Genomic DNA, 12,437 nt, shown 5'->3' with positions numbered 1-12,437 from the left:
ACTCAGAGAGGTTCACTGAGTTACAAGGAGAAGAGAAGATGGAGGGTGTAGTTAGAGGTAACTGGAATGAGATGCAGTGAGACCAAAAGAGGAGAGAGCAAGCTAGCCAGTAGTCACTTCCTTATGTGCTCTCTATAGTCTGGACAACTCAGAGGTATTTACAGAGTTATACGGGGAAGAGGAGAGGGAGGAAGTAGACAGAGGTGACCAGGAGGATAAGAGAGAGGAATGAGTAGGAGAGAGACAAATCCTGCCAGTAACCAGTTCCTTAGGTGTTCTCTACCGTCTGGAACACACAGAGATTCACAGAGTTGGATAGAGAAGAGATGGGGGAGAAAAGAGACAGAGGCCACCTGGTGGAGAAAAAGGAGAGGCCAGAGGAGGAGAGAGTGGTCAAGCCAGTAATCTCGCTCTCAGGTAAACTTGGGTAGTGAAGTTTGGGTTTTTAAATGTACAAAATTGACAACAAAAACCTAAGAGCAAAGATTAAAAATCTAGAGTAGAGGTTGGATTTTCAAAGATACAATATTAAAGGAAAGCAGAAGGAAAAAGGAAGAAAGAGTAAAAAAATTATTAAAAAACAAACAAACAAACAAACAAAAAAACCCACCAACAACCATCCAAAGACTATATATGGTGTTTGCCTTAAAAAAAAAAAGTCTTTTTTAAAAAAAATAGTAATAATAGGTTATAGAAATAAAAATTAGAGGAGAAATAGAAGACTTAACAATTAAGAAAAAGTTAGAAAAAAAAGAAAAAAGAAAAAAGAAAAAAACAAAAAAACAAAAAAGAAAAAAAAAAAGGAATGATTTTAAAAATAGTAAAAAGATTTCTGGCCCTTCTCTGGTGTTATGGGCCATGTGGGATCACTTCCAAGGTGGTTCCCTCTGTTTAACTTCTTCTGTTTGCTGGTTTTTTAGGCTCACTAGTTCAGTCGCGCTGTGGGGAGGGGGGATGCTGCAAACAAATCGCACTGTCATGTGCACACAGTATCTCTGCCCCGCTTGACCTGTCCTTTCTCGTGGCACACAAACCGCTCCGGCTCTACGATGCTCAGCCGGGAACAGTCTGGGGCCAGCCCTAGGCTGCGTGCATGTCCCCGGTCCAAGCCGCTCAGGTTCAGCGCTCAGGCAGCCCTCAGAGGCACAGATTCGGCTGGGACTGCTCTTTGTGCCCTTCCCAGGTCCGAGTAGCTCAGGAGTTTGGCGAGCGCTATCACCACGGCTTGTCACCTTTTCTGCTGCTGCTGCCCAGCTTTCTGGGTGGACCGCTGGCGCCCCCCGGGAGGCAGATTGTGACTGTCCAACACCCCCAGAAGTCTTAGCAAAGGAGCCTGCTTGCAGTTAGGTAAGTAAAGTCTCTCTGGGTCTGCAATTGCCCCTTTCCAGTCCTTATGGCTCTGGCTGCCTGTCCCTGGCAGGGGATGGTCTGCAGCCGGCTTTTCCATTCCGTCCTTTGTTCTGTGCTCGGTCCTGGCGGTGTCTTATGTTCGAGCTTTTCGCGTGGTAGCTATCCCACAGTCTGGTTTGCTAGCCCAAGTTAGATCGTTCTGGTTGCGCGTGGGCGTTCCTGCCCGATTCTTGCAAAGCACTGCAGCCCACGCCTCCCGCGCGTCCCTGCCCTGCCCCCACTTCCCAATGGCGGATGCAGGCGTCTGTGCTGCTTTTCCGCTGGGGGAGTTACTGTTGGGCTTGTAATCTGTTGGTTTTAATTATTTATCTATTTTTCCTTCCTGTTATGTTGCCCTCTGTGTTTCCAAGGCTCGCCACAGACTCGGCAGGGAGAGTGTTTCCTGGTGTTTGGAAACCTCTCTTCTTAAAATTCCCTTCCTGGGACGGGCTTCCCTTCCCGGGACGGAGCTCCCTCCCCACGTCCTTTGTCTCCTTTTTCATCTTTTATATTTTTTCCTACCTGTTTTTGAAGACAATGGTCTGCTTTTCTGGTTTCCTGATGTCCTCTGCCAGCCTACAGAAGTTGTTTTGTCGAGTTTGCTCGGCGTTGAAATGTTCTTTTGAGGAATTTGTGAGGGAGAAAGTGGTCTTCCCATCCTATTCCTCCACCATCTTCGAGATGGTTCTCTGAACTATTTTTTAAGTGACTTGTCTTGAGATTACAATATGTAATCATAAATTTTTATAGTCTTCTTAAAATTAAACTATTAAATTAAAAAATATACGAACATTGTAATTATATGTGAGTATTTAACCTGTTCCTCTTCTCTTATACCAAAGTTGTCACATGTATAATATGTATGTATACTATAAAGCTACCATTAGTGTTATAATGTTTGCTTTAAACAGGGTTTGCAAACATCTCTTTAAGAGGCCAAGCAGTGATACAGATTTTGTGGACCATGTGGTCTCAATCTGCCATTGTAGAATAAAGGTAACCATAGATAATATTTTAAGAAATAGCCACAGAATATTCCAATAAAACTTTGTTTACAGCAGGTGCATATCTGGATATAGATTATTGTGTTAACTGGCTATAAGTTTTCTCTTTTTAGCACTTTAAATATTTCATTTTACTATTTTCTGGTTTCCATTTTTATTGATGAGTAGTCAGCAGTCATTTGAATTCTTGTTCTTGTGTAGGCAATGGGCCATTTTTCTTCGACTGCCTTCAAGTTTTCTGTGTGTATTTGATTATATTTTAACTACAATACATTTAAGTTTAAGTCTGCTTTTGTTTTTAATTTATTCTATTTGTCTACATTGTAGGATGTCTACATTTTCTTCATTATTTTCTTGAATATTTTTTGCGCATTCTGTCTTACTTATTTTATTTATTTTTGGTACTCTAATCACCTTATGGTGTTGTTGAAAAGGTTCCTTAGGTTCTGTTTGCTTATTTGTTTTCAATTTTTTCCTTTTCTCCAGACTGAAAAATGTTTTATTTATTTTCTCTTCTATTTTACTAATTTTTCTTTCAAACTATTGTAAAGTCTATTTAATAATTAATCTAATCAACCATAAATTTTAGTTTTGGAATTTCCATTTGGGTTCTCTCTGCAATTTATATTTTGATCATTCATTCATTAACATTTTAGTTAATGTTGAGACTTTTTTTCATTTCCTTAACTATAGTTATAAATTCAAAATTAGATTATGATTCAGAATTCTTATATGTTTATTTCATTATCACTATTGTTCTTTTAGTGTTACTGTTCTTTTTCTCTTGTATATGGGTCACATTTTCTGTGTGTGTGTGCATGTGTGTATGTCTAATAATTTTGGATTATGTCCTACATATTTTTAATAATATATTGTTATTATTATATATAATAATATATATAACAGGGACTCGTGATTCATTTATTTCCTTTGAGGAACACCAAACTTTGTTCATTTGCTTGTTTTAGCAGTGGTTAAATATTCTGGAAAGTAATGCTCAAAATTCTCCAAGCCAGGCTTCAGCAATATGTGAACTGGGAAATTCCAGATGTTCAAGCTGGTTTTAGAAAAGGCAGAGGAACCAGAGATCAAATTGCCAACATCTGCTGGATCATCAAAAAAGCAAGAGAGTTCCAGAAAAACATCTATTTCTGCTTTCTTGACTATGCCAAAGCCTTTGACTGTGTGAATCACAAGAAACTGTGGAAAATTCTTCAAGAGATGGGAATACCAGACCACCTGACCTGCCTCTTGAGAAACCTATATGCAGGTCAGGAAGCAACAGTTAGAACTGGACATGGAACAACAGACTTGTTTCAAACAGGAACAGGAGTACATCAAGGCTGTATATTGTCACCCTGCTTATTTAACTTCTATGCAGAGTACATCATGAGAAACACTGGGCTGGATGAAACACAAGCTGGAATCAAGATTGCTGGGAGAAATATCAATAATCTCAGATATGCAGATGACACCACCCTTATGGCAGAAAGCGAGGAAGAACTAAAGAGCCTCCCGATGAAAGTGAAAGAGGAGAGTGAAAAAGTTGGCTTAAAGGTCAACATTCAGAAAATGAAGATCAGGGCATCTGGTCCCATCACTTCATGGGAAATAGATGGGGAAACAGTGGAAACAGTGTCAGCCTTTGTTTTTTGGGGGCTCCAAAATCACTGCAGATGGTGACTGCAGCCATGAAATTAAAAGATGCTTACTCCTTGGAAGAAAAGTTATGACCAACCTAGATAGCATATTAAAAAGCAGAGACATTACTTTGCTGACTAAGGTCTGTCTAGTCAAGGCTATGGTTTTTCCTGTGGTCATGTATGGATGTGATAGTTGGATTGTGAAGAAAGCTGAGTGCCGAAGAATTGATGCTTTTGAACTGTGGTGTTGGAGAAGACTCCTGAGAGTTTCTTGGACTGCAAGGCGATCCAACCAGTTCATTCTGAAGGAGATAAGCCCTTTGGAGGGACTGATGCTAAAGCTGAAACTCCAGTACTTTGGCCACCTCATGTGAAGAGTTGACTCATTGGAAATGACTCTGATGCTGGGAGGGATAGTGGGCAGGACGAAAAGGGGACGAGAGGATGAGATGGCTGGAATGCATCACCGACTCGATGGACAAGAGTCTGAGTGAACTCTGGGAGTCGGTGATGGACAGGGAGGCCTTGGCGTGCTGTGATTCATGGGGTCGCAAAGTGTCGGACACGACTGAGAGACTGAACTGAGCTGAACTGAACTATTCTGTTCTGAACTCAAAATTCTGAGTTTTAAATTTAGTTTTTTTTTTTTTAAACTTTAGGGTAATTATCTGGAATTCATTCCACATGTAATTCAAGGATTATAGGATTATCAGAGATTTGGGATATTTCATATAAGGAATTTAAGGGTCTTCTTTTCTAGCTCTTTCTTTTATTGTATTCCCCCCCCCCCCAATTTTTTTGTTTTTGTTTTTTGTACAGAAGGTACAGCTGAATGTAGCCACTGATTCTTTACACCAATGAGAGTTGGCTTATGGCCATATTTTAGTCACTCAATATTTTGTTGTCTGAGACCTGTCCTCATAATAACATCATTAAAATGGAAAACTCACCCAGTATCTTTTTGTCTTCTCAAGTGTTTTCTACACTTTAGTATATTCTGCTTTTGGCTACCTTACAGAATGTGTGTGTTTGTGTGTATTCCACAGTTTATAATTACTGTCTGTTGGAAAGTTCTTACAGTAGGGGTTTCCCAGCCATTACTCTATTGATATGTCTCTTAATTCACTAACCTTCTCTTCTGCAGTCTCTAATGTTTAATTCAATCCAGTAAAAACTTCATTTCTAGAATTTCTATTTTTATAGTTTTAAATCTATGTAGAGATTTTGCATTTATTTTTTTGTTATTAATTATTCCTTTAAGAACTTGGATATACTTATGATAGATGGTTTGTAGTTCTTTCGTAGTTCTTGTGTAGTTCTTGGATGGGTTCTACTTCTCTTGGCTATATTTTCTTCAAATTTGGGCCACATTTCCTTCATTTCACATTTATTTTTAATTTTCTGTTGTATAGTGAACATTTTGAATGATGTCTTATGGGGAGTCTGGATTACCCTTTCTTTAAAGGGCACTGAATTTTATTTTGATAGGCACCTAAATTATTGACAGATGTCCTTTAGTCTCTTAAGCTTACTATAATTGTTTGTCATTGTGATTTAATTTCAATTTTTGATTTAATCTTAGGGCATGACCCTTAGTCCAGGGTGGGTTCACTAATCCAACAACTTAGAATTTGGGGGATCAATCATGACAGAAAATCTGAGTTGCCAGGAAAGTTCTTTCCACTCTCACTGGGTTGGAACCTCAACTTCTCTATCACTGTACAGTATCTGGTATCCGCCTTCTGTTCTCACCTCCTCAGGAGTCATACTCTAATTGGTATCCTGAAGCTGCCCAACCCACAGACATGAAAGTACAGAGAATAGTCTCATATATTTTGAGATCTTCCCTGTTTATAGAGTCTTCCTGACTTGCGTCCTTCCTCATGAGTTGTAGGCATCAGGTTTTGATCTCTGTCTCCTTAGCTCAGAAAGGGTCCCACTTTGCTTGGCTGCCACCTCCCTGCATTCTGGGAGGAAAATGTTCTCAGAAGTATATTAGGAGTGAATATAGGGCCTACCAATTCCTCTTTATTAAAGTATCACAGTCCTGGATTGCTTCTTGTTCAATGCTGGAAAGCTGTTACTTTGTGTTTTTCCCCCCGTAGATTTCAGAAAGTATTATTTAATTTGGCTGCACTGGGTCTTCATTGCTGCGTGTGGGTTTTTGCTAATTGTGGTGAGCAGAGGCTAGTCTCTAGTGCAGTGCCTGAGCTTCTCATTGCAATGGCTTGTCTTGTTGCAGCATGCAGGCTGTAGAGCATGTGGGCTCAGTAGTTGTAGTGCACGGACTTTGTTGCCCCGAGGCGTGTGGGATGTTCCCGGACCAGGGATCAAACCCATGTCCTGTGGCAGGCAGATTCTTCACCACTGGACCACCAGGAAAGTCCTCCTCTCTGTATTTATATATATTTCATGTTTGTGAGGGCAACTCAAAAGCAGTTACTCTGTTATACCTTGAAGTAGATGGTTCCATCTTCCTCAGATGGGAAGATCCCCTGGAAAAGGAAATGGCAAACCCACTCCAGTATTTTTGCCTGGGAAATGTCATGGACAGGGATGCCTGGCAAGCTACAGTCCATGGGGTTGAAAGAGTCAGATACAACTTAGTGACTAAACAGCAACAAATGGTCCCATCATCCAGGATAAATTTTTTTTTTTTTGTCACTTATTAACCTTATATGAAAGCCTGTGTAGTGTGACCATACTATGTTCTTGTACTTCATGATTATGGTATATCTCTAAGCCCACCCAGGCCAGAAAATGAATCATAGATGTTGCTGTGTCATAAGAAAGAGGTTCAGGAAAGACTGAAAGTTCAGTTTCTCCTTTATTTCAGTCAATTCAGTTGCTCATTCATGACCAACTCTTTGCAACCCCATGGACTGCAGCATGCCAGGCCTCCCTGTCCCTCACCATCTCTTAGAGCTTGGTCAAACTCATGTCCATCGAGTCAGTGATGCCATCCAACCATCTCATTTTCTGTCATCCCCTTCTCCTCCTACCCTCAATCTTTCCCAACATCAGGGTCTTTTCCAATGAGTCAGTTCTTCTCATCAGGTGCCCAAAGTATTGGAGCTTCAGTTTCAGTCCTTCCAATGAACTTTCAGGACTGATTTCCTTCAGGATTGACTGGTTTGATCTCCTTGCAGTCTAAGGGACCCTCAAAAATTGTCTCCAACACCACAGTTCAAAAACATCAATTTTTTGACACTCAACGTTCTTTATAGACCAACTCTCTCATCCATACTTGACACTGGCAAAACCATAGCTTTAACTAGACAGACCTTTGTCAGCAAAGTAATGTCTCTGCTTTTTAGTATGTTGTCTAGGTTGATCATAGCTTTTCTTCCAAGGATTAAGTGCCTTTTAATTTCATGGCTGCAGTCACCATCTGCAGTGATTTTGGACTCAAGAAAACAAAGTCTGTCGTTTCCATTGTTTCCCCATCTATTTGCTGTGAAGTGATGGAACTGGATGCCCTGACTTTAGTTTTTTGAATGTTGAGTTTTAAGCCCGCTTTTTCACCTTTCAGTTTCATCAAGAGGCTCTTTAGTTCCTCTTCACTTTCTGCCATAAGAAAGTGTTGTTATCTGCATATCTGAGGGTTTTTTTTTTAAATTTCTCCCAGCAATCTTGATTCTTTTATTTATTTGCCCTCATGGAAATGACAATCTGTTTTTCAGTTCATGATGTTTTGGAGTGAGAATTATATCATGTATTTGGAAAGGCCATACGGTATACCAGAAAGTATTCAATCGGATCTGAATTTGAATTTTGTCTCTGTAGTATTATGATCCCAAGATATTGTGAATAAAATCACTGTTATCATAATAGTAGCAAAATTTCTATTTATTGAGCATTTTAGCTTGTGGTATTAATCTCTGTTTTAAAAGTATTTCATATATTATCTCATTATATAATAAAATAATACAAATTTATTGTTTCTGTTTTGTTGTTGTTGTTAGTTTAATTTTTTTTTTTTTGGCATGCTGAGCAACTTGTGAAATCTCAGTTTCCCAAGCAAGGATTAAACCTAAGCTACAGATTGAACCCTAGCCAGCAGGGAACTCCTTGTTTATATTTTACTTGTGATGAAAATGAGGCATGGAAATGCAAAACAAAACAAAACAAAAAACAACTTGCCTATAGTCACAGAGATTAATTTAGTAGAGAGAAATGTTCAATTGATTCTGAAAACTAAATTCTAAATCATTATGTTACATGGTATCTCTGAGTTTAGGAAAACCTTACAAGAAACCAGAAATGCCGTCATATTTCCAGAAGAGTATTCAACAAATACATTGCAAATACATAGCAGGAGGAGCGTATGCTTACCAGCTTCTCATCTTAGTAGGAGAAGAGAATAGTTTTCAAAAATATGGCCACTCATGTAGTTTTGAAGAAGATGTCATAGTTGATTCCAAAGAGAATGAGTTAGATTTTCAGTGACATCAGCATGTTTAAACAATATGGCTTTTTTTCCTTTTGTTTGTTTTTTGTCAAGAAAATGCAGCTTCTTTGATTTACTGGGAGGCAAGTGCAGCAGGTAGGCTACAAGCTGAAGACGATTGTCTTGGAGTCAGGTTTTAACAGTGCCCTGAACTGGCATTATAGGATTTGAGACCTGTCAGGCTTGGTCATCTGGAGAAGGAAATGGCAACCCCAGCCAGTACTCTTGCCTAGAAAATCCCATGAACGGAGAAGCTTGGTTCAGGCTACTGCCCATGGGGTCGCGAACACGACTGAGCGACTTCACTTTCACTTTCTAGGCTTGGTCATTGGGCTTCCCTGGTGGCTCAGACAGTAAAGAATTTGCCTGCAATGAGGGAGACCTAGGTTTGATCCCTGGGTTGGAAAGATACCCTGGAGAAGGGCATGGCACTCCAGTATTCTTGCCTGGAGAATCCGCATGGACAGAGGAGCCTGGTGGGCTACAGTCCATGGGGTTGTAAAGAGTCGGACATGACTGCGTGTCTAAGCACAGCACAGGCTTGGTCATTAATTTGTTCTCTGACGTGGAAAGAATAATTTTTGTGTGTGTGCGCCTCAGTCATCTCATCTACAAAAGGAAAGGGTTAGACAAGGTAGTTTTTTTTTTCAAGCTCCATGACCATTTAAAAAATCCAGTTAATCTGTTTTTCTTTATCTCAGGGCACAACCATATTAACATCTCTGACTTCTATTCTGCACGATGGCAAGGAGTTTCCCAACCCAGAGCAGTTTGATCCTGGTCACTTCCTGGATAAAAGTGGTAACTTTAAGAAGAGTGACTACTTCATGGCTTTTTCAACAGGCAAGCATGCCTCATTTTTGTCTGTACTTCAGTGGTAAAATGAGAGAAGGAAGGGCTTTGCATGGAGGCTAGTCTGGGCTGGACAAATTGTCACTTGCATGAGGCCAGAGGCACCACTCCCAAAGTGCAGATAATTTCTCATTGGACTGGAGGCTGTATTTCCTGACTTCTGCTCTCTTACCCGCTGCTGAGTCTCCTAAGAGCTCCTCCTAGATATCTAGGTTTCTAGACACTGCGACTTTTCTCCCCTGCCCTGAGAAGTCAATTCACTCAATGAAGTCAATTCACTCAATGTGGTCTACACACCTTATATGTAGTAGACTCATGATCACTCAGGTCCAGAGATACAAATGTGAGTAACAGATGCATTCTTCCTCTAAGAAAGAGGAATGCAGGTTAAAGGCAAGGATACTCCAGAGAGAAAATACTCTTCAAAGTGTTTCTGTGGGCTCCCAGAGAGAGAAGCTCCTGAATCTTTTATTTTGAGGGACAGGGCAGGGGACAGGGCAGAGGGCAGAGTAGTTAGAAGATAAAGGAAGTTTTCTTGCAGGAAGAAATATTTTATAGTTAGTATCTTTAATTTATCAGGGTCCTTGAAAGAAAAAGGTAGGATGCTTTAGACAGTTTAATGAAGAAACTTTTCAGAGGTGCGGACACAATTAAGGAAAGTGGAAAGGAGTGGTCAAGTACTCAGGGATTAGCATCAGCAGGACGATATTACCATCCTATGTCGAAAGGGTCGGGAGAAGGAGGGTGTTGCTGAAACTCAAGCAGACTTTTAGCAAAGAGAGAATGGCTGCCTCAGCAGGAGATGGGTCTGCAGGTTGGAGAATACAGCCCCTGCTGAACTGTGGCCTGACAGGCTGGGACTGAGGGAGGGCATACCCTAATCTTCTCAATGTTTAATCCTCTGAGTTTACTCACAGTGAAGAAGGTAACTAACTACTGGGGTTATGCATCCCACAGAAATCAACTTCCTAAACACAGAGTAGGTGCAAAAGAAAAACAAACAGAATGGATCTGGGAAGATGGAGAAACATCCCCAGACTATGAACAATGCCCAGAGGTCATTTCAGAGAGACCTGCTAATCTCCTTACCTTCTTCCTGAATTTTGGGTCCATTGTTGCATAATGAGCCTGCTCAAGATTTCTGCTCAATTTACAGGGTTTGTGCGATTGGATTTGTCCTGACACTGTGCTACCATTATAAGACCTAAGGCTTTACCTTATGAGCTTATATTCCAGTGTGTGGGGACAGAGGAATAATTATGACTTCAAGTGAAATATTCTGTATTAGAAGCACTAATAAGTCTTGTGGAATACCAGTGAAGGAGTAAATTATATCTGCCTGAATAGATCAAAGAAATTTGTAAAGAATAAATGACACCTGCGGTGGATCTAGAAGGATGTAGAGAATCTCAGCTGGCAGAGCTGAGGGGACGAGTATTTCAGTTGGAGGAATGACTGGAAATTTCTAACACTTGAAATAGCTTATGTGTCGGGATTTCTGAACATGTAGTAATACTTGTGTCTAGTTTGTGACATTTCTTTTTATACCTGATAGTGGTAAACTCTTAAAATAGTGTTAAAGAAGGGACATGGCAAGGTAAAGATTATTTTTAGGAATCAGATGAGGAGAATTAAACCTGTCGTTGAGACTTGGGTTAGAGGTAGATGAAAAATGGATAGTGTGTCTCATGCCGATTGGGATGAGTGAGTATGTGTATATATGTTTCTGTGTGTGTGTCTATCTGCGTGTGTGTGTGAGTCAAGAAAATTGTCACAGCTCACCCTTAGGAAAGCAGTTCCAGCAGTTCCATGTGTACAGAACAGATTTTTAAAAATAAATAGAATGTACACAGAAATATGTTCTGAGGGAATGAAGCAGACCAGATTTTGGTGTAAATAGGAGAAGCCATTGGTTATTTGGTCTTTCCTTAGTTTATTAATTTATTTACTCTTGTCTTTCATTTCATATTTATCTACACCTCCCTGTGCACTAGGTCAAACGAGAATTATGTGAATATTTCATTTATGTCTCATTTTTAGGAAAAAGAGTTTGTGCTGGAGAAGGTCTGGCCCACATGGAGGTGTTTTTACTCCTGGTCAGCATTTTACAGCATTTTACCTTGAAACCTCTGGTTGATCCGAAGAATATTGACACTACACAACTTCTGAAAGCGTTGGGCTCTCTACCACACTTTTACGAGGTCTGTTTCATTCCATTCTGAAGAAAGGGCTGCTGCCAGATCACAGAACAAGCCTCTTCAGCTCTATCTACACAAGCTGATGCTCTTTGCCCTTGATGGTCCACCTCTCCCTTAATGTCAGGAGTGACATTCCTGAGCCCTGTCTCTTCTGATTTTCTTAAGATTCCGTTCAAGTTTTGCAAAATATAGCTCATTGTTTTGTCTTCAATAAAATGTTTTTTGTAATTCTATACTGAGATCTTGAGCTGTGTCTCATCTACAGTGGAAAGGCACCTTATAAATGTCATATTTTGACTTTAAAAAAAATTAGAGTGGAAAACTATCACATGTGTTAAAAATATATATGTATAATGTACTCATCTCTTACTGCTATTACCTCTTCAGGGAGTAATCTCTTGACAGTTTGGCATGTATAATTTCTGTTTTTTTTTCAATGTTCATTAAAGTGTAATTATATGTGTGATGTATATGTTTTTATATATATATACATATATGTATATATACACATACATGCATGCACGCAGGAAGAAAGCAGAGGAAGATTGCTCCAGCTAGGGGGAATAACATGAGATAAAAATTGCATTTTCTGGTTATTTTCAAGGCTGTCCTTTCTCTTTTCTCCTAGTTGTTAAGCACAGACCCACACATAGACCCAGTTACAGATATACAGACATATTAAAGCAAAAAAGAAGGAAAATAATATGTATTTATGGTTATATTTGAACACACAGAGAAATATGCATGTGTGTTTCTGTGGGTATGTATGAATTATTTATAATATATCTCTGACTTCTTGGTGACATTAGATTATAGTAACAGGTACTTTCACAATCTATATAAATAAATGTATCTCATAATACCATATTTCATGCTTATAGTAATCTTAAAAATTATTTTA

General features: G+C 39.5%; 1 protein-coding gene across 1 annotated transcript in view; it reads left to right on the top strand.

Annotated features, from left to right (window-relative positions):
- Positions 1–12,002, top strand: part of LOC138427926 (cytochrome P450 2C31-like) — a 55,863-nt gene extending 43,861 nt beyond the window's left edge. Inside the window, 2 exon segments of the mRNA XM_069568040.1 lie at positions 9,187–9,329; positions 11,379–12,002. Of these exon segments, the coding sequence (XP_069424141.1) occupies positions 9,187–9,329; positions 11,379–11,560 (325 nt within the window). The 3' untranslated portion in view covers positions 11,561–12,002.
- Positions 12,003–12,437: the final 435 nt, after the last annotated feature.

The sequence above is a fragment of the Ovis canadensis genome, chromosome 22 (genome assembly GCF_042477335.2).
Source record: "Ovis canadensis isolate MfBH-ARS-UI-01 breed Bighorn chromosome 22, ARS-UI_OviCan_v2, whole genome shotgun sequence".
Taxonomy (NCBI): Eukaryota; Metazoa; Chordata; class Mammalia; order Artiodactyla; family Bovidae; genus Ovis; species Ovis canadensis.
Note: the sequence above shows the minus strand (reverse complement) of the source record. Positions and strands in the feature narration are given on the sequence as shown.